This window comes from Engraulis encrasicolus, chromosome 6, assembly GCF_034702125.1.
Source record: "Engraulis encrasicolus isolate BLACKSEA-1 chromosome 6, IST_EnEncr_1.0, whole genome shotgun sequence".
NCBI classification, from domain to species: Eukaryota; Metazoa; Chordata; class Actinopteri; order Clupeiformes; family Engraulidae; genus Engraulis; species Engraulis encrasicolus.
The window spans coordinates 36,314,297-36,340,560 of NC_085862.1; the positions used below are offsets into that span (position 1 = coordinate 36,314,297).

At 42.0% G+C, this 26,264-nt stretch overlaps 3 protein-coding genes across 4 annotated transcripts; 2 read left to right on the top strand and 1 right to left on the bottom strand.

Annotated features, from left to right (window-relative positions):
* Positions 1 to 5,865: 5,865 nt before the first annotated feature.
* On the top strand, positions 5,866 to 15,112 carry rad54l (RAD54 like). The gene is made up of 18 exons (XM_063201437.1): positions 5,866 to 6,205; positions 6,398 to 6,481; positions 6,581 to 6,694; positions 6,801 to 6,861; positions 6,959 to 7,094; positions 7,223 to 7,292; positions 7,715 to 8,003; positions 9,816 to 9,940; positions 10,312 to 10,462; positions 10,865 to 10,991; positions 11,134 to 11,208; positions 11,385 to 11,515; positions 11,716 to 11,826; positions 11,957 to 12,080; positions 12,175 to 12,253; positions 13,042 to 13,221; positions 13,880 to 14,043; positions 14,301 to 15,112. The coding sequence occupies exons 1-18, from the start codon at positions 6,203 to 6,205 to the stop codon at positions 14,512 to 14,514; spliced, it is 2,238 nt and encodes a 745-aa protein (XP_063057507.1). The 5' UTR covers positions 5,866 to 6,202; the 3' UTR covers positions 14,515 to 15,112.
* A 199-nt stretch (positions 15,113 to 15,311) lies between these two features.
* Positions 15,312 to 21,580, bottom strand: lrrc41 (leucine rich repeat containing 41). Its single transcript, XM_063201438.1, has 10 exons — positions 21,201 to 21,580; positions 20,996 to 21,082; positions 20,812 to 20,882; positions 19,949 to 20,690; positions 19,382 to 19,618; positions 18,991 to 19,146; positions 18,396 to 18,494; positions 18,093 to 18,221; positions 16,199 to 16,271; positions 15,312 to 15,970 (listed from the first exon to the last, which is right to left on the bottom strand). Exons 1-10 carry the CDS (start codon positions 21,307 to 21,309, stop codon positions 15,739 to 15,741), a joined length of 1,935 nt encoding a protein of 644 aa, XP_063057508.1. The 5' UTR covers positions 21,310 to 21,580; the 3' UTR covers positions 15,312 to 15,738.
* A 62-nt stretch (positions 21,581 to 21,642) lies between these two features.
* LOC134451195 (retinol dehydrogenase 13-like) lies at positions 21,643 to 26,205 on the top strand. Of its 2 annotated transcripts, XM_063201443.1 has the most exons (7): positions 21,643 to 21,859; positions 22,077 to 22,195; positions 22,302 to 22,457; positions 23,032 to 23,136; positions 23,242 to 23,454; positions 23,560 to 23,661; positions 24,769 to 26,205. In XM_063201443.1, exons 1-7 carry the CDS (start codon positions 21,795 to 21,797, stop codon positions 25,068 to 25,070), a joined length of 1,062 nt encoding a protein of 353 aa, XP_063057513.1. In that variant the 5' UTR covers positions 21,643 to 21,794; the 3' UTR covers positions 25,071 to 26,205. The 2 variants fall into 2 exon arrangements, with proteins under 2 accessions (XP_063057513.1, XP_063057514.1); XM_063201444.1 differs by lacking the exon at positions 23,032 to 23,136.
* Positions 26,206 to 26,264: the final 59 nt, after the last annotated feature.

A 26,264-nucleotide genomic window follows, 5' to 3' on the forward strand; every position in this document is an offset into this window, starting at 1 on the left:
TTCTCGTTGCAGCAATCTCGGACTATGAGAGCAGTTTACATCAAAAGGCTATCTTTGTTCCAAGTCACCCCCAGAAAGGTTACGCAGGGTTTGTTTGCTTTCAAGTGATGAATTCTGCAGGACACTTCTTCATTACTTGACACAACTAGTTTACATGTCCGTAAACAATCTTGTTGACAGCCTTTCAACACGTGATTTATTAGATGTTCTCGGCGGGGAGCAGTTTGTCAAGAACGAATCTTGAAGCTCTTTGGCCGAAGGTTTATTTGAAGTGAGGTACATGCGTGTAACGAAGGGGTGATAAAGGGGCCATTGGGTATCTTGTAAACCATAAGGAAATATGTTCGCTTTGGGGCAGTATGCCCTTTGCAGAGACTGTAATGTCTCTTCCATGTTTAGGCCTCATGCTAACTTCATGAGCATACTTGTATTATTCAGTTACCTACATGAATAGCCTACAACGACCCAAGACCATTCATTGAACTATGTATATGTAATTGTGTGGTATGAGAGTTAAAAAAGGACAAAAGCGAGGAGAAAATGTTTCTAGCTACCCAGTAACATCTGCCCTCCACTCCACTGTTGTTTGTGTTTGTCTTCTGGAGAATAAGTAAGGCGAATGTGTGACTGTTGCTGTTTCCATGTACTTTCACTTAATATTATTCACAATGTCTTTTTTTATTATCGGTTAATGTTTGTCTGTATACACTCTCAGGACGCTTGTCTGTAACTCATTGTTGACCACAATATCACTTAGATACATATTGACCTCATATTTTAATGTGTGTATTAGGAGATCAGATGGAGATTTCCCTTTCATTGAAGACTACCATAAGACAATCCATTTCGTGAACGATTTCATTGAAACATATGAAAACCATGTCTATTATGTTTTTTTATTTGTTATTATTATTATTATTATTATTATTATTATTATTATTATTATTATTATTATTTTATAGCTGTGCCTTAACTCCAAGGCGTAGTAGGGGCAAAAGGCTGTGTTTGTTGTACTCACTTTGTTTACTGTGGGAATCCTGCTGGTGCAGTCGGAAGGAGGCTTACCAAGGTTTGCTGCATAAGGAGTATTGAGTCTTCAGCCCTGAGGGTGGTTCATGTTTTTGGTTCTTCTCTCATGTAAATAAATCTGTCATTCTTGATGAGATAGCTCCCCCCGTTAGATGCTATGCATCTCTTCGCCTTATTATACTACTGGGGGTTGTATTTATTGCTGTTAAGTTATTTATTTATTATGGTTTTGTATTGGACTTGTTCTTATAAACATCAGATGTCTATTATTTATGAAGTGGCCATGTAAGATTTGTTATTCTTTTTTTTTTAATGGAGCAAGATCCTTATATAAAGCAACACTTCCGAAACATTCACTGAGCGACAGTGATTCATTCAGTGTCCCACAAATCAGATTCACATTCTCACACCGTGCACCTTTGTTCTGGTTATATGTACGTACGTCTTCACAAGCACTCACTCACTCTCCTGTTATCCCTGGGCTCTCCATCGGCAATAAACATGGTGCAAATAACACTGGCTAGGCCTGTTCCAGCGCTGTCCTCCTGTGATGCTTCCCCAGTGCCAAAGCACGAAGCCAAGTGTGGAGAATAACTGTGCCTGACGCCCCTGTCATTGGGGGCCCAAACACTTCAGCCTGACCGAGGGCCCCATCTAGTCTGACTTAGTGCTTGACCACCACAAGGAGCTTTGCTGTTCCGAAATTAAACACTATCATTCGCAACCTCATAACTCCAGTGTTTATTATTATTATTATTATTATTATTATTATTATTATTGGTGTTGCTGTTATTTCACTGTTGCAAAGGTTCTGTGTGAACTTTATTTTTATACTTTTTTTCTCCTGTAAAAGGAATAAAGTTTTATCCAAAAAAAGTACAGTGTTCAACCGGATCTGGCTCATAGGAGATTATAGACTGCAAAGTGGTATTTACTATGCCGTGTGCTTAACATGACATTAACAGGAGTAAATCAACAGGCAAATAGAAATGTGGTCTATAAAAGTCTATATTTACTGAATGATGTCCGTGGGCTAGGACGCCAAGGTCTCCTTGCAGAGTGTACTCCAAAATATCCCGAGAGACGAATCGTGTGTATGTAACCAATAAAAGCATAACGAGGGAGAAATATGGAGTACGCGCATATCACTTGTTACGAGGTGTCACGCTGTCAAAGAGACAAACCGATACCAACTGATTCAAAGTCTCATATATTTATATAAATCACATGATCTATTGCTGTTTATTACAGATTAATGGCTAAAATAAAAACTTTTTGTTGAGAGCAACAGCAGCATTGTATCACATTTCTTTTTTTGCATTCCAAATTTCTGATCACCCACAGAGCTGTGTCAATGGGGATTTTTGCACTGATAAATCAATGGTCGCGCAGCAAAGCAAAGCAGGGCAAGACGATGTGTATGTACACAGTATGTCCAGGGCTACTGACAGATTTGACCCGGCCCGAGACAAAGTAATCTGAAAGGGCCTCTCCCTGGGTGTACTCACAAAGCAATAAGGCAGTCCTGTCTCCCTGGTCCCGGGACAACTGTCCCCTTTGATTCGCTCTGTCGGCTTTCCAGTATATGTCTGTATTTAGGTTGAGACAGGTTAGGAATGTGCCGCCCCATCGCTCTTATGCCCTCCACCCGTGGACGTGGCCCACTGAAAAGCAGGGGGTTCCTTCCCACAAAGAGCACTCCCTGAAGCGCGAAGCTCACACGAGGTTCTGCACGTCTCTGTAAACTACCGCATAGGCCCGGTTTTGTTCTCTTATCCGCGCGCCATCACACTCTGATTGCAGTATTTTCTTTTGTAAGAGGCCGGTAGATAAGGCCACCCCTCTCACCTGGGAGGGCAAAGGGGGCCCCTGGGCGCTTGACTACAACACACACACACACACACACACACACACACACACACACACACACACACACACACACACACACTCCGGGACCCTTGCAAGCTGTGGGGCTGAATGTGATACACTGTTTATACAAAGCACAGACAGCAGCAGGGGGGCTGGTGTGGAGAAGAGCGGTTGGGCATTAGCACTCCGATTCCCATCTTCTGCTCTCAGAGACTGTTTATCAACACTGTCCCCGCGACACAGGTGACCAAACATCTGCTTCAATCGCTTCTCTATGGAGGGTGAAGAATTGTCCTGCACAAAAGCCCCGGGCCTCCCAAGCACATAGATTATTGTTACTAGCAGCTTAAACAAAACAAGCAGCAGCACCACCACCCCCCCCCCCACCCCGCTCCCCTTCAGCAAGCTTCATGTTGCTGAGACCTGCCTCCGTGCACATCCACGCCAGGAGGATGGGCGTTCACATCTGGCCACAGGACAGCCGCATGAGGGATGACTGTTTTAAATTTAGGGTAACCCAAATACACCCACATCCTCGCAATCAGATCCTGATCCCTGGGCCACTCAAGGACACCCTATCTCCCCTATCGCACAAGTGCTTCGTGTGGAAGGCAGGGCCGCTGACAGCTTTGGCCGGGCCCAGGACGAAATCATCTAAAAGGCCCCCCTCAACCAATCCATGCAATGTAATGAGAACCAAACTTCTGGGCACCCTTCTCCCCGGGCCTGGGGATGACTGGCCCCCTTGTATCCCCCCTGTCGGCTTCCCTGGTGTAAGGTTATGACATTGATGGAATTGTGGTCCTGATGAGGGATGAGATAAAGATGTCGGGGGATTGAAACGTACCGTGCCGTGCCACCGTTTTTTTTTTCATCGCGAGCCCTTTCACCTGCGCACGTCCTCATATAGGTCTCTGTGGAAGACTATACATTTTACTGGCCGCCCATTCAGGACCGCTGAAAGCTTTTGTCGGGGCCAAGACAAAGCCATCTGAAAGGGCCCTCTTCTCCATACATATAGTAAAACAATGATGACCCATTTCTCCCCGCACCTCCCTGGGCCCAGGACAACTAACCTAGTTGCCCCCCTTGTCAGCTTCCCTGCACCCCTTGCACCAACAGCTGCAGCGGGGCCAAGACAAGGGGTTACCTCTCACCTTCCCGCCCTTCGCGTCTGCCAGTATTCTCTGGCTGTGCTCCATAGGGGGAAGCAGACAGGGGTGGGTCCCAGGCCAAGGGACAGACGGGGCCCCAGAATTGGACCCACATTACATTGTATACATTAGGTGGGAGGGCCCTTTCAGATTACTTTGTCCTGGGCCTGGCCAAAGCTGTCAGCGTCCCTGTGCTTCATAGAGGGTTTTTTTGCTTGCTGGGAAAGCCCATGAGTTTATGGAAACTCTGAGCCTTATCAGACGTCTGAATGGTATAATCTTCATCAGCCTTTGAGAGACTGAAACATTAACTTCGGTACAGCGCAGCACAAGCGTGACACAGGTGTCTTCTACTCACAGAGATGATGACAGATTAAGACCCATAAAAGATTCAAGGACAGAAGTGCTCTATAGTTACAGAAGTGGCATAATGTGATTGCTGTTTCACAGTGGTTAGTCTATGAGGGAAAAATATTATTCAGCTTTAACAGGTTTGCATGTTTGGGGGCTGGGGTGGGGTAGGGGGGCATGATACTAAAGTGATATGTGCAAATATTAATTTGCCACAAGAAATATAGGCCTGTGCATTGTGTGTGTGTGTGGGTGGGGGGGCATTCAAGCTTTTCAGAAGTTGTGGTCATCCCCATCACCCCTGTACAGATATAAACACTGTTGGGCAAGTTACTCAAAAACTAATGCATTACTGATAACATGTTTCTGTCTTTTCAAAATAATCCCTTACACTACAATATTACTACATTTAAAATGTAAGGCATTACACTACTTTTGCGTTACTTTAGTCACTTTCGGCAAAAGAACTGTAGGCCTAAATATGGATCTGGCAATTTATTACACTGTAAATCAAGCTCATGAGTCATTACTTTTTCACCTCCCATCTAGGAGGTGTTTTTGGCAGCATGCAGACTAAAAACTACCAGGTTCAGGAATAGCGTCTTCTAAATTCAAGATTCCTTGACCCACCACACTGAATAGACTACCACTAAAATCCAGGTCATTGTAATGCATTGTAACTTTGGTTATTTTGCATTGTAACTAGGCAAATATTACAGATTTTTGCCCTGTAATGCCTTACATTACAGCAAAAAGTAATGCATTACAGTAATTAATTACTTTTGTAATGCATTACTGCCACACTGGATATAAAATCCTTACATGAATGCTTATATTATGTGAGAAATATGCCATTTATAGTATACTGTACTGTACATGAAAACATTCTTTGAAATTTGCGGCCCTTGAGGCCGTTTTATCCGCCCCACGATGTTATTTTAATGTTATGTAGCTTCACATGAAATATGACACATTTTGTAAAGGAGTCTTAGAAAATACATTTGCAATACAATTAAGTTATTCAGGGCAGCGAAGGTGGGGTCTGCCTTCAGCCTGAAGTTCAGGGGGAAATCCTGGTTGGTGGTCATAATACGGCCCTCGGAGGACATTTACGGCCCTCAGATTTGAAGTGGAATGAGAAAGGTCCCTAGGTGATGCTCAGGCAGGCCTTCGGAGGGAAATAAAGAAAAGGCCTGTCTGTGGATGCCCTCTGCTGGTACCAATGAAGTATTTCTTTGCTATTCGCAGTTGGAGGCTACTCAAAAACGGTGTGTCCCCGAAAATATGAAGAACATTTAATTACCATAGTAATCTTATAGTTATCTGAGTTTTAAATATCTCTTTGGTGGGGGATGAATTTGCAGCGGATTGCAAAACAGGTTAGAGATGCTGCTTTGTAGAACGAATTTGGCATTTGCCTTTTGAACCACCACACTTTCCGTAGTTACGTTTGCGTAATCTGCGCGGCATATTCAACACAACAGCGTTTTGTAAACACACCGTGTAGTAGTTCTAGTGTAGTTTTTACTTCATGAGTAATGCATGTTATGTTGTACAACGACACCTTTTTTGCAGAATTTATGGAACCGCGTTTGTAATCTTTTGAAATGACACAATGAAGTAGACTGCCAAGGGCGATGTAGACTTAGTTTACTCAGATATTTGGTTAGCTAATGTGTGTTCACGCTAAGGTAGCTATCAGCGAAGATATGACTGTTCTTGTAATGTTATAGGAGAGGGAGATCATGGTGCAATTCCTTATAGGATTCGTGTAAATTGCGTACATCAACATAAAGAAAATGGTAAGTGGTATGTTCCGTTTCATACATCTGCAAAGTTACATAGCAACGGCACATTGTTCAACCAGGTTCTGCCAGAGCCATAGTTCTGGGTTCTGCTATTTGCATCATGTCTTGTCAAATGATGTAATTGACCACTGATTTAAAAAGTGATCAGGTTGTGGTATTAAGTTTTGTGCTGGCGATGACTTACAGAGGAGAAGCTTAGCGCCAAGTCAGGTTGCCAAAAGGAGATGCGGAGATGATTCTTCCGACGAGGACTGGGACCCCCAAGAAGAGGTACGTGCCATTAGATAAATGTTAAGACTGGATATCTTTATTAAGATGATAACTACTAAAGATAATAAGATAATAACTACTAAACACTACTGTCTTTAGACACGAAAGCGAAGAAAAGGAGATGGCGACAGTCGGGAGAACCTCATCTCCCCTTTCAGGAAACCTCTCACGCAGATAACCAATCGGCCGATGTGCATGGACAGCGGTCAACACGTAAATTGCCCTTGAATCTATGTTGTTTTTGCATGACTGTATATTTACTGTATATTGCCTAACATTTAAAGATTGAGCTGACTGAATGCCATGTCCTCTTCTGCAGGAGGCCTTCATTCGCAGCATCCTTTCAAAGCCGTTTAAAATCCCCATAGCCAACTACACTGGTATGCACAGTTTGCACTTCATATTCAAATTCATTTGCACCAGCTTTCCATTCCCATCGGATTTAAAGTTGCTATGATATTGGTGGTGCAATTCCAGGCTCATTGGGAATCCGAGCTTTGGGCCTGAAGCGTGCCGGAGTCCGAAGAGCTCTCCATGACCCTTTTGAGGTGGATGCCCTGGTTCTGTATGAACCACCTACACTGAGTGCTCATGACACGCTCAAAGCTGACAAGTGAGTTGATGATGCTTCTTCTCTATTGGTTTGTTATTGAGAGTTTGAGACTAATGAATGTTCTGAATGTAAGGCCATCTAACGAGTGACATGCTTGTTCATGTACTTACTGTATGTGTTCTCTGCAGAGATAAGGCTCCTGTTCATGTTGTTGTGGATCCTGTACTTGGCAAAGTGCTAAGGCCTCATCAGCGAGAGGTAATGGCCATCTCCATTAAGACAATGACCTCAAATGTTTACTTGCATTCACTGTCAACATACTGTCACACACATGTTTTTATTTATTATTTTTTAAGCCTACTACACCTTCAAAAAACACCTGCTGAATGCCTAAGCCCTTTTTGGGAAAAGATGCCCTCAGCCTATGAAAACCTGAATATCTCAGCCTCTGAAGCACATAAAACATGAAATTAGTTGCATTTAAATGCTAAGACCCTCATCTTGCATTAGAATGTGTTCATTCAGCTCTAACATACCGTATCCACAGTTTTAATAAAAAAAACCTCAACTAAATGCAGGGACTATGTCCAGGCGCCTAGGTCAATGCAGCGTATATACAGCATCAGGTTTATATGGGTTTAATCAATACTAAGCGCATGCTTCTCTGCTTCATCTGGCAGGGTGTGAGATTCCTGTGGGACTGTGTGACAGGCAGACGTATCCCGGAGTCGTTCGGCTGCATCATGGCAGACGAGATGGGCCTGGGCAAGACCCTGCAGTGCATCACGCTCATGTGGACGCTCCTGCGCCAGAGCCCCGACTGCAAGCCCGAGATAGACAAGGCCATCGTGGTCTCTCCCTCCAGCCTGGTGCGAAACTGGTACAACGAGGTGGGGAAGTGGCTTGGAGGACGTGTGCAACCGCTGGCCATAGATGGCGGCTCGAAAGGCGAGATTGATCGCAAACTGGGTAGGTTAATTGCCCCATGTGCACTTTTCAGAGGTCCCACCACAGCTTGTGGCGATCATACAGTCCCAGGAAAAAGTTTGTACACCCTTTGAAATTTCTTACATTTTTGTCAAAATTGATCATAAAACATGGTCGGATCTTCCCGGAAATCTCAAGATGGAACAATCAGAGTCTGCTTTAATTAATTCCACTCAAACATTTACATGTTATCATATTTTTATTGGTCATAAGGCCATAATATTCACAGGAGAGCAGGGCATAAGTAAGTACACCCTTGCATTAAGTAGGGTTTAACCCTCAGTTAGTTGCAATATCATCAACCAGACTTGTCCTGTAGTTGCAGATCAGATTAACAAAACAATCTGTTTGTATCTTGTCTCCCTCTTCTTTAGAGAACTGCCTCTCGTCAGCAAGGTTTGTGGGATGTCTGGAGTGCATAGCTTTCTTGACTTCATGCCCTTTAATCTCAATTGTTTTTTGTCAGAGCTTTGGCTGGGCTATTTCAGAATGTGTATTTCATTATTATGAAGCCATTCTAAAGTCGATTTGCTTCTAAAGTATGGGTTGTTGTCACATTTCAGGACCCATACTCTTGTGTGCTTCAACTGTGTGACAGACTTCCTCACGTTTTTTTCTGTAAAATATCACAATAAACTTGAGTTCATTGTTCCACTGATAATAGCAAACTGTCAAGGGCCTGAGGCAGCAATGTAGCTGCATATAATGATGCTCCCGCTACCATACTCAGAAGAGGAGATGTAACCAAGAATAGCTAAAAAGGGGATTCATTCTACCAATCTAAAATTAATGGGGTTTCTGTCTAAAAAAATATTGCTGCACCTTTGAGGTTTGCGAAAAAGCATTTATATGCTTCATAGAATTACTGCAAAATATTCTGTAGACTAACGTTGAAACCAAAGTTGAATTGTTCAGGGGAACACACAATGTCATGTTTGGAGGAGAACTGGAGAACCACACCTTGACAAAAACATCATCTCTGCCTGCGAGTATGGTGGCGGGAGCATCATTATATGCGGCTACCTTGCTGCCTCAGGCCCTTTTGAGTTTGCTATCATCAGTGGAACAATGAACTTAGAAGTTTATCAAGATATTTTACAGAAAAAAAGTGAGGTAGTCTGTCACACAGTTGAAGCACACAAGAGGATGGGTGCTGAAATGTGACAACAACCCATACTTTAGAAGCAAATCGACTTTAGAATGGCTTCATAATAATGAAATACACATTCTGGAATAGCCACGTCAAAGCCCTGACAAATAAACAATTGAGATTATCAGGCATGAAGTCAAGAAAGCTATGCACTCCAGACATCCCACAAACCTTGCTGACGAGAGGCAGTTTTCTAAAGAAGAGGGAGACCAGATACATCCAGATTGTTTTGTTAATCTGATCTGCAACTACAGGAAGCATCTGGTTGAGGTTATTGCGACTAACTTAGGGTTAAAACCTATTGAATGCAAGGGTGTACTTACTTATGCCTTGCTGTCCTGTGAATGTTTACATCTTATGGCCAATGAAAATATGAAAACTTGTAAATGTTTGGGTTGAATTAATTAAAGCAGACTCTGGTTGTTCCTTCTTGCGATTTCCGGGAAGATCAGACCATGTTTTATGACCAATTTTGACAGAAAGGTAAGAAATTTCAAAGGGTGTACAAACTTTTTCCTGAGACTGTATATGCAAATTTTAAAATAGCAGGTCCTAAAAGGTGGTCATTCAGTTCAGGGTCTTGCTATCGTGGAAATTATGTGTTTTGTGTAAAAAGTGAGTTTTATTGTTGGTCTTCTTTACAGAGGGCTTCATGGCACAGCATGGTTTGAGGGTGCCCTCTCCGATCCTCATCATTTCATATGAGACATTCCGTCTCCATGCCGAAGTTCTCCACAAGGGAAAAGTTGGTCTTGTGATTTGTGATGAGGTAGGCCAACTGTCAACTCTTATTCTGGATGTTATGATGGTATGGGCAGCACAGGGGGAGCAGCACACTCTTGTTTCATATCCCTTTATTTGGTACAATTTCTTTTGTATGATTTTTGAATCTTTGTAATTGAGAAGGGGCTTAGTACAGTGACAACATGGCTGTACTGGCCTAAGCAGTGTTAATGCCCACTGTTGGTTCCACTGCTTTGCCTATGGTGTGACCCCAGACTGTACATTTCATAGTCTTGTAATAGAGAATGGGTAATAATCAACCACGGGCAAGGCACTTTTGGCAATAAGGTTTATGTTTAAGATGTTGCTGATGTGATTTCACAGTTGCTGCTTCATTGCTTCACTTGTTCACTTCAGGGCCACCGGTTGAAGAACTCTGACAATCAGACGTACCAGGCTCTCAATGCCATGAACGCCCAGAGACGAGTGCTCATTTCTGGGACACCCATTCAGAATGACCTGCTGGAGTACTTCAGCCTGGTGCATTTTGTCAATGCTGGAATCCTTGGTATGAAAATGTCATTGTTTTGTGTCTACAATGATGAAGATTCAAAGTTTTTGTGTTTTTGGTTTTGTGTCTGCAAATATACCTACAAAGAAAGTTTTTAATGTACTTTTTAATATTCCACTGTTTGTATGGGGTAACTGTGTCTCAGTGGGCTAGGTTGTCATACCAATACACTGGGAATCTACTGTAGGTTCAATTTCGACCCCATTTTTTCCTCCCCTCTTGTTTCCTGTCTCTCTCAAACTATCCTGTCCTTTCCTGAAGAAGAAAGGTTTAAAAGCCTAAAAATGTATTTCAAAATACGTGACTGTGTAGAATTTTATGTTTTTTTCTTACATTTTGGCATTTTCATATTTTTTTGCATCATGTATCCTGTAAATGCTTTTCCTGTTGCCTTCTCAGGCACTGCTCAGGAGTTCAAGAAGCGTTTTGAGCTTCCAATCCTAAAGGGTCGTGATGCCGATGCCAGTGATAAAGACAGGGCAGCTGGAGAGGAGAAACTCAAAGAGCTCATCAGCATTGTCAACAGGTCAGCCTCCTCACTATTTTAACTCTGAATAATATTCATGGTATCTTTTCTGCATAATGTACAGAGCAAATTTCTAGCCTCATTTTACTGCTTTTATATTTTTAGTACTTAACCTTACACTGTATATTTGTTGCTTTTGCAGATGTTTGATCAGGAGGACATCAGACATACTTTCAAAGTACCTGCCAGTGAAGATTGAACAGGTGGTCTGTTGCAGGTATGAGGAGTTAACATTATATTTCGTTTATAGCAAGATTGTACGAAGTGACAACCCAATCTATAATTGAACATATTTTGAGGTTTATACTTATAGTCGTGGGTGCCTTGTGATGTCATAAGAATGGCAGTTACTCTCTTGTTTTTCTAAACTGTGTGCGTGTTTGTGTGCTGTAGACTGACGCCTCTGCAGAGTGAGCTGTATAAGCGTTTCCTGAAGCAGGCCAAGCCGGTGGAGAGCCTACAGGGAGGCAAGATCAGTGTCTCCTCCCTCTCCTCCATCACCTCCCTCAAGAAACTATGCAACCGTGAGTATTCACAGGGCTGACTGACAGAATCTCTCTTCTCTTTTTCTTTATTGTTTATGTCTGTATGTATCATTCTATTTACAGTATATGATGTGATAAAGCGGTCATCAGAATAAGTAGTAAGTAGCTCTCTGTCATGCCTGTGGCCTACTCATTTCACCCTCGCTTATAGTAATGAGACGTCCCTCTGTTATGTTCAGATCCATCACTCATCTATGACAAGTGTCTGGAGGGAGAGGAGGGCTTTGAGGGGGCCCTGGACCTCTTCCCACCTGGCTACAGCACCAAGGCAGTGGAGCCCCAGCTCTCTGGTAAACCTTGAGCTCTTCTTATGGGATTATACAAACTGTTGTGGGTCGGGGGAGTTCAAAATTATAAAAATGATGTTTTGGTATATTATCGGAATGTAACTGTAATGCACTGACCTTTGTTTTTGAACAGGGAAGATGCTGGTACTGGATTACATCCTTGCAATAACAAAAAGCACATCAAGTGATAAAGTGGTGCTGGTCTCCAACTACACCCAAACTCTAGATCTGTTCGAGAAGCTGTGCAGACAACGAAGGTAAAAGAAATGGCGATTCCTAAGTTGTTTCCCTTCAGATGTTTTTACTTGATTTGTATCTTCTCACAATATCAATCATTTCTTGATGTTTCAGATACCTGTATGTGCGACTGGATGGAACCATGTCCATCAAGAAACGAGCAAAGATAGTGGAAAGATTCAATAGTCCCACGGTAAGCATAGAAAATCTTGTACATTCACTTTTACTGGAATATTCACCCAACACGCACTGTTATTAAGGTACAGTGGAAGTGAAGCTATTCCGAATCTAGAGGAATATGGGAAAGAAGTGCATGTAGGAATAGCTTTTAAGCTCACTTTGGCATTTGTTAGATGGATAGGGATTAAAGTCTTAAAGGATCACTTCTGCCAATTTCAACATGCAGTTGTAATGCTCACACTACCCTGGACTTGTCAGTACCTGAGATTTTTTTTCCCACCCTTTTCCGAGATCCTGGTCATTGTAGGGGGCAGGTGTTTGTTTACATTTAAAAAAAAACATCTTGATTTATTCCGAATAACATCCAGTCAGAAGATTATGCAACATCACCAGACAACTATCAAACAGCGATACCATATGGGATAATATTTGGAGTAGGCCTATGTTAAGAAAGTTTTTAATGTAAACAAAATCTGCCCCCATTAGAATAGCTCCGATCTTGGAAAGAGTTGAAAAATGCAGCATCACCGGGTACGGACAAGTCAAGGGTAGCGTGAGCAATACAACAGCATATTGAAAGTGGCAGAAGTTATTCTTTAAGAATTCTCAAAACTAAATACTGTTGGTTCTGACCATACTCCTTAGGTTGTTCCTGCTTACCCTATTCCCATCGACTGCTAGGTACTGAGTCATCCTTGTTAGGAACTCTAATAAATAAAAAGTTCTGGAAGGCCATCTGTCATGACTGACAGAAGTAAAGGTTGTTCCTACTTTACTCAACCCATTCCATTCCTGTTCTAGAATCCAGAATTCATCTTCATGCTGAGCAGCAAGGCAGGAGGATGTGGCCTCAATCTGATCGGAGCCAATCGGCTGGTCATGTTCGACCCTGACTGGAATCCAGCCAATGATGAGCAGGCCATGGCCAGAGTGTGGAGAGATGGTCAGAAGAAGACCTGCTTTATCTACAGACTTCTTTCAGTGAGTGGAAACCTCTTACTAATGCTGTTACTTGAAGACTACAATAACTTCTCATACACTGTAGTATGTTATGCTGGGTTTTACTCAATGTGTTGAGTCAAAGACTTATCTGCCCTAACAAAGAACTTTCACTATAATCAACTGAACTGACTGCACCATACATGCAGCAGGCTGCCATCATGTTTTTGTGCATGTATCTCACACATTATGACAGAGCAGCAACCATTCTACAGAAATAGCCTACCTTTTTTCAATGTAATTTTGATGCATCTTCACTTAAAATTTTTTTTAATGCATCAGGTGCAGCCCTAGTCTTAGAATTGGTGAAAGCCTGATTTGTCTAATCAGTTTCCCCTGATGTTCATCAACAGGCAAACTATTCAAACTACCATAAATCTACAGAACTATTACTTAATCTCTTTATTATAACTTGCTGCTTGTTTTTTGTTACTGATCATATCTTGCACTTACATATCTGTCTGTTAATGTCAGTCCTGTGTATGTCTATGTCCTGGTATGGGATATAGAGAGAATTGTAATTTCAATTTCCTTGTATGACCTATGCAAATGAATAAAATGACAATAAGGCTGACTTGACTTGAAAAGGAAATGTATAACAATTTCAGTCCTGTTCATCAATGTGTGTGTGTTTGTGTAGACAGGAACTATCGAGGAGAAGATCCTTCAGAGGCAGACCCATAAGAAGGCCCTGAGCAGCTGTGTGGTGGATGAGGAGCAGGATGTGGAGAGGCACTTCTCCCTGGGAGAACTACGAGAGCTCTTCATACTCAACGAGAGCACCACTAGTGACACGCATGATCGGTATGGAATCAGTGCGATTTGCTTTGCCATATTTTGTGTCCACTTTTTAAATGAATATTACATTGCATTCCGGTATTATCTGTGTCCTAAAGACGAGGCAGTATTGCACCATCACAATACTCTCTCTAATACTGTGTAAATGTCATTTGCATTACAGCCACCTTGTCTTGTCAAATATAAATGCCTGTTAGACTTAATAATACTACTTAACCTGCATGAGACTTATGACCAATTCATAACAAACTATATTTTGTCAGGTTCCGCTGCAAGCGCTGTGTAAACGGACGGCAGGTTCGTCCCCCGCCTGAGGACTCGGATTGCACCAGCGACCTGTCCAATTGGCAGCACTGCGCGGACAAGAGGGGACTAAAGGACCCCGCGCTTGCAGCCTCCTGGGACGCTGCCGTCTCCTTCGTCTTCCACCAGCGCTCGCATGAGGACCAGCGGGGAGTGCTGAAAGCTGAGAGCTGAAATACAGACATGCAGCACTGACCTACTGACCAGCAACAGCACACTTACGCAAGCGATGCAGTGTGATGGGCTTATAACCAACAGCCTGTTGTTAACACCAACCCTGTGTGTTACTCTCAGAGAGGGTCAAGATACCTCTCGTGATTGCGTTGTGTGTACTGACATATAGACTCCTTGCAGCCTACTGACCAGCAAAGGAACACTTGAGAAAGGGGTGTGGTGTGAAATTGGATTCATACCAGCAGCCGTCCATTATGTTAAACACCAACCCTGTGTGATATTCAAGGAGGGTCAAGATATCTCTTGTGACTGCAGTGTGTAGACTGCCTTGATATTTTTCATCAGGTTGGTGGTCAAAGCCATTTTGGGGGGATGGACGTAAATACGAGGTGTTCAATTCTAAAAGTTGAACAGACGAGTTGTACAAATATGCTACTATAACCTCTGATCCTACTTTCTACTGTATCGAAGTTATTTTTCACTGTTTGTTTTGTTTGTACCCTTTCACTAGTTTTTGGTGTATTTATGCTGAAAAGCAACCCTTTTTTCCTGTAACATAAATGTACAATACATATATTAAAATTTACTTTTGGCTATAGTAGTCATTGTGGATCATGTCTCTGTACTCTTGTGACATTTTGCGGTCCACTTAACCAAATAAGCTGCTTGGCACACTAACCTGCTTTCATATAACCTTTTAATTCTCAAGCAACTTAGGATTTAAGATTAGAATCGATTTAGTTGGCTTTCTGAAAACAACTGAAAATCAGACCTCCTACAATGAACTGCTCTCCAAGAACAATGCAAACATTTTTAATGAAACATTATCAAACAAATAATAATAATACAAAAACCTCATATGCAGCACATGAGTAAGCTCATGTTTGTCATAGTGATTGATGTAATTGGAGTTGTGCTCCACACAAACTACTCCCCAAATATTTTCAAATGAAACATTATAAAACAATATTTTATAAAAGAGCAATATGCAGCGCATGTGCTGCAGTTTCTCAATTGCTGTAGTGCGTGACCTGCCTTGTATTCCAAGAACCTGGCTCAGTAGTAAAACAGGTAAAGTTAACCTTGAGGTAGTTGTAAATGATATACTAGAAGAGCCTGACACCTGTGGGCTATCTATTAACAGTTTTACCTCTTCCTGTAGGTCAACTTAGCCAGGTTTATCATTTAACCATGCTCTTGGAATACTCCCCTGGCCAGGTTACATCACATCACGCTGATGTGATCGGCCATGGTGGAGCCAGAGTCCCAGTTGTCTGTGAGAATGTGACAGAAGGGGATGAGCGTCCTTAGAGCCTCCTGCTTGACATCCTGGTCTCGGTCCAGTGGGTTTAACCGGAGGTCCAGAACCAGTGTGCGGCTGGGCTGGAGCGATCGCTTGTGCAATCTCAGCTGGGTGCTGAACTCGAGCAGGTCCGCAGGCAGAATGTAATTGGAGCTGTGCACAGAGACACGGCACATCTTGAGTCTCAAGACAACCCATATAAATTACCATTGTGTGTCATTGTAAACATTTCAGTTGTGGCAGTGAAGCATTAACCATGGTAAATTACGCAAAACTACAGGAAAGAAATAGACACTCAGGAGAAAACTACAGACACACACACACACACGCACGCACGCACGCACGCACGCACGCACACATCTTTACTAATAAGGTCATTACCTGAGGTCCAGTTTCTGTATTGTGCTGGGAGTGTTCCCTGAGAAGAGCTCTGCCAGGTCCTTCACGCTTTTGGCTATTGGACCAAAAAAAAAAAAAGCATTTTTAGAATTTAAATGTATTACAGGTGCATGCATTATTAGGCCAAGAGTATTAGCTCAAAAATAGGCCCAAACCGGAGCAAATTAGAAACAAGCTGGATTGGAGAATATGTTCAGAATACCTTTAGGAACAACATACTAAAAGTCCCCGGGAATCCACCTTGGGCTTTCCGAGAAATTCAATAGGGCGTCCAAATTATGATATTATAGTGTTAATGCCATAACTTCTGAATGGGTGAATGCATTGTCACAAAATTTGGGGTGCTAACACTTTGTTACTAAGTGATGTGATTTAATTTTGGAGGCCATCATTTTCAAGATGGCTGACATTCAAGATGGCCGACATTTGTTTGTGCAATCATTTCCGAACGGTTAAACGGATTTCCACCAGATTTTGCGTGCTAACACTCTATAGTAGGTACATGATCTGCCAAAAAAATGGAGACCAACGTCTTCAAGATGTTTTTGGTTCAAGGTCCCAGTGACTGAAATATTACAACACGTTGTACACAATACATATAGATATTGTTATGATAAGTAGTAGAGTCTGTTATAGGAGAAAAGGCCATTACCGTTACGGAGCTGACAAAAGCGTCAAATTTTGCATGATGCTTCCTTATGCATGGTAGGCCATCCTTCCTCCTGGACTATATGTGTGCCTTGCATATCAAGAAAATGAGTAATGGTTCACCTTTATAGTATATGCCATATGAGAATTGTTGCTTTATATTGATATTTCTCCTATAGGTAAGGGTGGCAAATACCTATGGTTCATGTTGTCCATGAACGGTCAGTTTTGAAGTAGCAATTGAGGTACTCAATGATCACTGAGGTAACGTTAATGCAACACAAGTAGGCTACTAGGTGAGGACTTGTTTGCAAATTCTGAATAAAGAAATCCATTTACCTCTGTCTACTTGCTGAACACCTACTTAGAAATAATTTTCTTTATTTCATTTCAACTGAAGATACACATTGAGTAATCTACAATGCCATTCTTAATGACTGAAATGCACTCACTATATACACAATACTACCTGTGAAGATGTAGAGTTTGGTGATGTTATGGGTTATTCACACATATGGAGAGGTCTTGTCCCTTACTCTATCTCATGCAAATAAAAATATGTAATGGAAATTAGATGGAGAAGCTGTTACCTTGGACACCTTGTTGCACTGACACCTCCCCATTCAGTATGCTGCCGAGTGAGCATTAGCAGCAGTCTATTCTCACCATAGTTTTAGTGTGGGAAATACTCATTTTAATTCAGGCCAAGTATGAATCTTCTCAAATTGTTCACAATGTTACATTTGATGTCAAGCATGTAAGCACAGACTCACTCATATGACATGTTAGAAAGTTTTTTTCAGAGGGCACCTAGGCTAGAATTACTACATCCATAAAGAAACACCATGCAATGTCTGGTGCTTTTGTCACTTCCATAACGGTAAAACCCTTAACAGATTCCACTAAAGTTGTTATCTTTTAATATAAGCATTTAATCGAAACCTAATGATGAAATTGATTCTACATCTACCATGAAAACATAAATTTCCACCTTTAGACTGCTTTTAAATTACATTTCAAGCCTTAGATATGTCCGAATCTGTTGGACGCCATCTTGAATTTCTCAGAGAGCCCAAGGGGGATTACTGGGGACTTTTGGTATGTTATTCCTAAAAGTATTCTGAACATATCCTGAAATTTTCAGCTTGTTACTAATTTGTTCCGGGTGAAACTCTAATACTCTTGGCCTATATTAAAAGAATCTGAACTCTGAGAACGAGTGCCTTACCAAGTCGATTTTCAGGCAGAGCAAGAGACTGCAGTGTAGGCAGACCCTTGAGTGACGTCACAAAGGCCGTGAGGAAGTCCTCCTTGATCTTACATTTGTCAAGAAGCTGACAGTCTTTGAAGCAAATATCTGGAGTATTGGAAAGAAAAAGCAATACAGTTACAATGAAATTATCATCATATATTATATGATCATATTATTATCATATTATTTTGTCACATTTGATCAGCAAGGAAAATCTCAGAACCGTTACTGCTAAAGTTTCAGACATTCTTACGCTAATAATAATAAAAATAATAATACCTTGAAGATCAGAATTCTCCAACAGATGAAGGATTTCGTAGTGAGAGCTGGCTAAATTGATGTTATCCAACATAAGAGACTTCAAGCTTTTGTTGTGCTCTAGACAAATGAAAATGGTGGAAATGGGAAAGATGACGTTAGCAGAGCATAGTTATCACCTTTTAAATTTGTTTTTGTATATAAATTTAAAACAACATATGAAATTGATCAGCTTGGCTAATGGGTCGGGTCAAACCCCAATATTCAGGAATCTAAATTACCTTTTTTCATCACCAACCAATAAGGCTAGCAGATTTTAAACTTACTGGTCAAATTCACCCTCACTAATGGATCATAGTGGCTAAAAGTTGGCCTTTTCTAACAGCCAAACTGAAATTTCACCAGCATTTGGCCGGTTGGCTGGTGTTAATTTAGAGCCCTGCCCATATCTGATCAGTGTTTAGACAGCCAGACTGGATCGAGACCATGAGTGCATTGTTAAATAAAATGCAGGAACAAAAGTTTTATTTGAAAAACAACACGAATATACAGTATTACGGCATAACGCTCTAACTAAACATAATAAGTAGTAGTCACATGAGTCAATATGACTTACCTGCCAGTGTGTTTAGTATGGGAGAGGCTGGATGGATCCCAGACACGTGCAGGATGCTGAGGTATGGTGCTTGTTTTAGTACAGACAGGAAGCCTTCCATGTCTATCAGCACTTTCCCATGGTACGACCTTAGACACAACTTCTCCAGTGCAAACTCTGAAGGAAGATACATGTAGGATAGCAATATAACAAAGACTCACGGCACATTCTGCTGGCTTTATGTTCTGTATAGAGCACAATCACTAGCCTTCTGATGGAAAAATAATATTCATACTTTATGGCAAACAGCCACAAGAAAGACAAATGTAAAGTGCATTCTGTACAAAGAGATGATGAGAGATGTAAAATTCATGCAGCCGAAACCTCATTACCATTAAATCTGAGGCTTTACCTGTGATTTTGGCACACTTTAAGGCTCTTTTAGGCACAAGCTTATTGCAGGAGCCTGGTGAGGGAGGGAAGATGTCCAGGGAGAGAGAGGTGACCGAGGGGCAGGCTTCGACCACAGCGTCCACAGGCGTCAGGTAGTTCACAGCCATAGCCAGGTCTCTGAGGCGGCACCCGGGCGTACTACACAACGCCTGGAGAGAGTTCACTAACAGCAGCAGGTCAGAGTCCTTAAACAATCCTGCAAAGCACATTGCATTGTTAAATAGATCATGATGTAAAGCAGTGTCACCAGCCATAAATATATTCAATAATCATGATTACACTACAACTTGGTAACATTTCCAGTGCTTCTCCTTCCTCCTTCTTCTACAACTAACATTTTTTATCGTTTACCCAGAGGTTTAAAAAACTGCAAGTTTTCCAAGACAAACATTAACATTTTCAACTGCTTTTGTAGCTCCACAATTATGCCTCCAGAATGAGATATTTTATGTGAAATAGTGTGTGAATAATAATATAATAATATAATAATTATTGTGTCAATAACAATAATAATATTAGCACATACTCTCATTGTGAAGATGAAGGGTATGCAGACCAAGCCAGGAGGGCAGGGATGGCGACACCACATTGGTGATCTCAAATGGGGTCACTTGCATATCCAGCAAGTTTATCTCGCCCTTTGGACAAATGGGGCCACACTTGGGCAGAAATGTGTCGCATGGGAATTCTGTGGGCATATCTGACAGCCAGATAATCCTCCTGCGTTTGCAAGGCCCTCCTCCCTCTGTGGCCGAGGCGCCGCTACACTGGGGGCCTGGCACGCTGACGTACGAACAGTGAGGCTCAGTGGACGGCCCTGCCACGGACACGTCGCCAGAATTGTGGTTCAAATAGGGCGCCACCCTCTCAGTTCGTCTGCAGCGGGTGGTGATCCAGTTCTGCAGGTCCAGCCCATAGCAGCGGCCCATCTCCACCTCCTTCACAGAGCCATGGTCCAGTAGCCGGTGCAGGATGTAGAGCAGGTCCGTCTCCACGCCCGTCCACGGGCCCCAGCGATCCAGTAGCTTTAGGCACCCTACCCCTCTCTCCAGCGTGGATAAGATGGGCCTCAGGTCCTCTGAGGCCAGTCGACACACCTTCCTGGACACTACCGACAAAGTCTGGACATACGTGACCGTCAGGGAGAGGACGGTCTGCTCCGTGAGGTCTGACAGGTACTTCTTGTCCCCTCTGTTGTGAGTGTAGAGAGCCACATGGAAGAGCCTCTCCATGGTCCTCTGCTTCCAGCCACAGGTTGGCTGTGAAACCTGAGGAGAGGAAATCAAAGTGGTGTTTCAATGCCTGTAATCATGCCACCCATGTGTGAATCAACGTGCTATTGTGTGGAAAAATGCAGTGTCATGATATCAAAGGCTTGTCCTAGCATACCATTTGTCTGCAACGCCAAGTCTTGACCAGGTCTTTAAATATGGATTCCCACACAAATGAAGTGGTCATTCCTTGAGGAGGAAAACAACGTAATTTGCAAAACTGTATTGAACACAGCAACATTATCAGGACAGCTGTTACACAGGTCAATAACTGGCACTAGGCTACAGTCTGAAAGATTCACCTTTGCTTTGAACCACTGGCTCAATTCGGTCGAGGTAAACAATGTTGAGGTGAGGAAGGAGGTCTTTGAGAAGAGTGTCTGGAAGCTCTAGAAAGCGAGGAGTATTAAATAAAAGCTGTGATACCAGACATTTGTGTTATACCAACGGCAATCGTTACAGGGAGACATTTTTTGACAGTTTCCACCAGTAGTTCAAAACAATTACCTGCAATCCTGTCCTCGAGAACAGACATGTGGTGGCACGTGCCTTTTAAGCATAGTTGAACTAAACTTTCAACTGATGCAGGTTTCCCTCCAGATTCCACTTTTGCCATGATGAAGCAAACTTTGAACGAGTCAAATGTTTTCAGGTTATCCTGCTAGCTAACAGAGAGTAGCTAGCCAGATTCAAAGAACCTAAACTGATCAGTTTCTCTGCTTTCTGAAATGCTTGTGCAAATGCCAACTAAAGCATGCTGATTTCCCGTTGCTCGTGGACAGACGCAGGATTCTTGCTAAATATTACCCATCTATCTAACACTGCCATCGGCCAGACACTTGCATAAACCCTATAAAAAATAACAATCGACCACTAAGCCGCTGCTCACGGCCAGAGACTACACATCCGCTTTCTTGAAAACATCAACGTCATCGACGTGCGACGGATATTGTGATGATTCGGAATGTGTGCTTCACATGTTGTTGAATGAACGAATATGTAATGGCAAGGGCACTGGGAATAGTTTGTGTTTTTGCCAAAGGCGTGAAAGAAATGGCATAGAAAATAACACTAATAGAAGAGCTGGTCTGTTTGCCAAGGATGAGCAAGTACATACTCCCTGTGTCAGTATTTGGCACGGCGTTTGGTTCCGCAGTCCTCCTGAAGTGAGTTGGCTGTCATTCTGTCAAGTCTGTGTTTATAACTTGATAATCCACATGCTGATCACTGACATACACCTGCGTTTAATATGCATATTATACGCTACAATTGTTGTGTCAACAATTCCTTGTAATGGACTTGTTTTTAAAAGTGTAGTTTGTAGATGGAAGTTATCTGTGACCTTAAAGTGGAATGGTTTGGTGGTCTGTCTGCTTTCTAAAGGAACTACATTAGTGGAGGAACATGCCCATCCAAAGTGAAGATACCTGGAAAAACGGTTATCATCACAGGTGCCAACACAGGCATTGGGAAAGAAACAGCTCGTGAGCTGGCAAGAAGAGGTGCATTGGATTTGACAAATTCCTCCATAGTCTTCCATAGTCTTCATAATTTTGCAGTATGACATATGAGGTGTTTATGTGTATGGTAACAAGATCTGATTAACAGGTGGTAGAATTATTATGGGGTGTCGAGACATGGAGAAGTGTGAAGCAGCTGCTCGAGAGATCAGAGGAAAGACATTGAACAAACACGTTTATGCCAAACACATAGACCTTTCATCCATCAAATCAATAAAAGCCTTTGTCCAAATGGTCCAAGCAGGTGAGAAGCATGGTTTGCACTACATCCACCATGAACATGAATAGTTTCTAAGCACATGTTTTTAGGGGTCGACCGATACAGGTTTTTTAATGGCCGATGCGATACCGATTTTTTTTTTCATCACCCTTGGCCGATACCCGATTTCCGATACCCGATATTTGGGGCCGATATGGGTTAAAAAAAAGGTTAAAAAATGACAAATATTCCAGGTCTCAAGTTAAAAATAAACATTCCTTTAACATTATCAAATTGAGGTAGAACTTGTAACATTTAAACACCCACTCTAACAATCAAGTAATGTCTAACAATCAAGTAATAAAAAAATAAAGTGTCTTGGTGCTTTAAAAAAAAAAAAACGAATGACATAACATAATAAATATTGCGTAGGCCTATCGGCCAAAACCACAAGCGTATTGGCCCATACCGATACACTTGAAAAATGCAAATATCGGCCCGATACCAATACCAATATATCGGTCTATCCTTACATGTTATAAACACATGTTATGACTGTGAGTGATACAACATTGTATGCTAGATATCTGAATGTCTCTTAATGTTGTTCTTGCTTTAGAGGAGGATCGTGTGGATGTGTTAGTAAACAATGCAGGCGTAATGCGCTGTCCACCAGGCAAAACAGAAGATGGATTTGACATGCAGTTTGGTGTCAATTATCTTGGTGAGATGGTTGGCGAATTTGGTAATTGTTAGTGATCATGTAGATGTGTCTGTCAGTGACGCACATCCTAGTAATAATGAACATGTTTGCTTTTGTTTTCGTTAGGTCACTTCCTGTTGACTTACTTGCTGCTGGATAAGTTGAAAGGTTCGGCCCCAAGCAGGATTATCAACATGTCCTCTGTGTCTCATGTTGGAGGAGAAGTGGACTTTGATGACCTCAACTGGGACCGCAAAACATTTGACACAAGAAAAGCTTACAGCCAGAGCAAGCTTGCCATCGTTCTCTTCACACGAGAGCTTGCAAAGAGACTAGAGGGTATGTGTGTCTGTAGGTGGAATTTGAAGATTACAACATGATAGCATAGAATTCATGTTACATCTGATTTGTTATTTTTGTGCCTGTGTCCCTTCTTCATGGCAGGTACAGGCGTTACTGTCAATGCCCTTCATCCAGGTGTGGTGGCAACAGACCTGGGAAGGCACACTGGTCTCCACCAATCACAACTCTCCAGCACAGTGCTCTGTGAGTGAAAAAAGGGATAGGCCTATGCACACACACACAACTCACAAACAGTTTTGAATATGTTTCTTATGTCGATGCACACTCACCGGCCATTACATTAGGAACACCTGTTACAACTGCTCATTGAGGCAAATTTCTGATCAGCCAATCACATGGTGGCAACTCCGTGCATTTGTGCTTGTAGACATCGTTGAGATGATCTGATCCAGTTCAAACCGAGCATCATAATGGGGACGAAAGGTTATTTAAATGACTTTGAACATGGCATGGCTGTCAAGCCGAAAGGGCTTGATTTTAGTTTTTCAGAAAATACTGATCTACTGGGATATTCACACACAACCATCTCTAGGGTTTACAAAGAATGGTACGAAAAAGAAAAAAAATGCAGTGAGTGGCGATTCTGTGGGCAAAAATGCCTTGTTGATGGCAGAGGTCAGAGGAAAATGGCCAGACTGGTTTGAGCTGATACAAAGGCAACATTGAGTCAAATAACCACTCATTACAACCAAGGTATGCATAAGAGAATCCCTGATAACACAGCACATCAAATCTTGAGGCAAATGGGTTATAGCAGCAGAAAACCACATTTGGTGCCACTCCTGCCAGTTAAGAACAGGGAAACGAGGCAACAATTTGGACAGGCTCACCATAAACGACACTAGAAGGTCGTAAAAATGTTGCCTGGTCTGATGAATCTTGATATCTACTGCAGCAACTCAGGTGGAATGGTCAGAATTTGGCGTCATCAACATGAAAACATGGGTCAACCCTGCCTTACATCAACAGCACAATTTGGGGAAATTAATACCAATTTATCTTTGTTGGAATGCCACAGCCTACCCGAGTATTGTTGCAGGCAGTTCAGGCAGTTCTGAAGGCAAAAGGGGGTCCAACCCAGCACTAGAGAGGTGTTCCTAATGAAGTGGCCGGTGAGTGTATATCCCTCGACAACATATAACAGTGCATTTCAAGTAGAGGTTATTTTCACCTGAGAGTCAGACATCCTTAACTGTATGTGCCTTGTCTGTTTATTAAAAAAACAAGTCAGTTGAGTATACAGCATGCATCACTGTTGCACTGTCATATTTTTTTGGTGTGTGTGTGCAGCGCCATTTTTCTTCCTGTTTGTGAAGTCACCCACACTCGGGGCCCAGTCCAGTGTCTACCTCACTGTCGCCAAGGAGCTGGAGGGCATCTCTGGCCGTTACTATGATGTGATGACTGAGAAGGATCCAGCCCCACAAGCCCTTGACGACAAAGCATCTGAAAGACTGTGGCATGCCAGCGTTGCCCTGCTTGGACTCAACAGCAAGACTGTTTCACATGCACATCCTGCACCTCAGAGTGTTGTGAAGACGGAGGACCTAGTATCGACAACAACCTGTGAACCAATCACGTCTCCATCTTAATGTTTCTTACAACTTTTAGAATTAGAATTCTAAAAGAATTACAATTTGGTGATTCTCTAGTTTTATTGTTGAAGGCTAACTTGAATTTGCACCACTCGTCACAGTATAATAAATATTGAACGTTTTATAACTTCTGCTTCATTTAACTTTGGGTTAAAGTCCTTTGTTGAAAAGCAAATGTACATGTCCACAATTCCTGTTGAATGTACTTATTCTGATTTATTTTAAATACACTGGGCCCTGGTAAACATGCACAATAAGTTGCACGCCTTTAAAATACTCCCAATGTTCACCTAATACAACGTGGCTCTGATATTGGGACATTTACCTTCATAATTTAATACTTCAACATAAAGTTAAAAGGCTGTTGTTTCAAAGATGTATCCCAATAATCCATATTGGTGTTTAAAGGTGCACATTTTTTGTTGTTTATTTCCAGAATGCATGTTACCCATTCACCAAGGTTACCTTTTTATGAATATTTACCACCACCATCAAATTCTAGGTATTAATTATGACTGGTAAAATTGCACTTTTCATAAATGAAAAAGGGGATCATCTTCTCCATGGTCCGCCATTTTTAATTTCCAGAAATAGATATTTTTTGCTGCAAAAATGACTGTACTTCGGCCATACTAGTAAATATTAGTTTATTTTGTAAATATTCATGAAAAGATCATATTGGGCAATAGGCTGCACAGTTTCAGTGGGCAGCCGCAGCATAGTTGCAGTAGGCTACCTACTCTGGCCACATCCTACATAGTGCACCTCTAAAATACACCATGGGACCCAGAACGATTGTAATCACCATTCATCATTACCTGATGGAAGACATTGAGAAAAGGAGAATATGTGAATACTGAGGATGAAGTATTTTATTGAGCAGCTTGCCAAGCAGAGAGCGTTTTCATCCATTTCTGTTGCCTTCCCAACACAGTGAGCAGCATAGCACCACAACGCACAAGTTCACCCTTGTTGAATTTATGGGCCTCACCAAAGCAATGTAGTGGTTATTAATGGCATTGTGCTAAACAAGTCAATGTTTGTTTGTGGGGATAACTGAGTGCACTGAAAATACCATGTGTTAAAATACTACTGTAAGGGAGTGTAGTCTTGGGACATCCTTGAAGCAGAATAGGGCAAGTAGTTTCAAGAACAATTTACTATAACTCAGTTCATTTTTAAAAATCGCTA